Genomic DNA, 1,078 nt, shown 5'->3' with positions numbered 1-1,078 from the left:
TTTTTGAGATGGAGTCTCACTTTGTCGTCCAGGCTGGAGTGAAGTGGCACAATCTCAGTTCACTGCAGCCTCTGCCTCCAAGGTTTGAGCAATTCTCCTGCCTCAGCTTCCCGAGTAGCTAGGATTACAGGTGTGCACCACCACACCTGGCAAATTTGTTATATTTTTGGTAGAGACAGGGTTTCACCATGTTGGCCAGGCTGGTCTTAAATTTCTGATCTCAAGTGATCCGCCTGCCTTGGCCTCCCAAAGTGCTGGGATTACAGGCATGAGCCACCGCGCCCGGCTCACCATATCTGAACAAGAGCCAAGCTCCGTTTTTCTCTCCCGCAACCTGAAGGAGGCCATGGATGACAAGAGTCCCTCTGTTGTCACCCAAACCTGGGTACCTGTGGAGCCAGAAGAGGAGGGTGTTGGCTTCATGCACGAGCTCAACAGCCGCGCAGAGGACATCAACAGGGGTCTCGGCACAGTCCCCCAGGCGGCCTTGGACTACACTCTGGAAGTCATGGGTTGTCCCCAGTAGTCCCTCTGTCAGGCTCTGCAGGTTCTCTGTCTGTAGCCTGGAGCTCTGTGCCAGAGAGAGGGCAAGTCACCTTCCCTGGCAGCAGCCAGCCCCCCATCAGCACTCCCCAGCCAGTGCAACCAGCATTCACTCGCCAGGGCCTGGAGCTGTTCCACCCCGCCTAGGATGAGCTCCTGGTGTCCCAGAGACCGCACAGCCAGAGCATTGAGGCTACGGGGGCAGAGCTGGAGCAGGTTTTTGCCAGGCAGCTGCCAGTCCTCAAAGGGATAGTCCTGCAGGGAGTCGTCAAGACCTGGAGGGAGAGCACGGGTCAGCTCAGGGAAAGCAGAGGCATCAGGACATTTTGGGCTGGTTCTTCACACCTGCAAAGCCCTTTTCCCTCAAGTCTAACCCTAATGACAATCCTGACACCCAGGCTCCTCTGCCCATTTCACAGATGAGGCCACTGAGTTGAGAAGCAGGAGAGTATAGGGCATGGGCTCTCAAAAGGTGGTACCCAGGCCAGCAGCAGCAGCCTCACTGGAGAACCTGTTAGAAATGCAAATTCTCAGT

General features: G+C 56.0%; 1 protein-coding gene across 1 annotated transcript in view; it reads right to left on the bottom strand.

Annotated features, from left to right (window-relative positions):
• The window catches only part of CNKSR1 (connector enhancer of kinase suppressor of Ras 1), a 12,597-nt gene that overhangs the window by 8,721 nt on the left and 2,798 nt on the right, over positions 1-1,078 (bottom strand). The window contains 2 exon segments of the mRNA XM_017534646.2: positions 390-571; positions 661-818. Of these exon segments, the coding sequence (XP_017390135.1) occupies positions 390-571; positions 661-818 (340 nt within the window).

Source organism: Cebus imitator, unplaced genomic scaffold, assembly GCF_001604975.1.
Source record: "Cebus imitator isolate Cc_AM_T3 unplaced genomic scaffold, Cebus_imitator-1.0 Scaffold87, whole genome shotgun sequence".
NCBI classification, from domain to species: Eukaryota; Metazoa; Chordata; class Mammalia; order Primates; family Cebidae; genus Cebus; species Cebus imitator.
The sequence above is the reverse complement of the archived record's forward strand: the minus strand, read 5'-3'. Positions and strand labels throughout refer to the sequence as shown.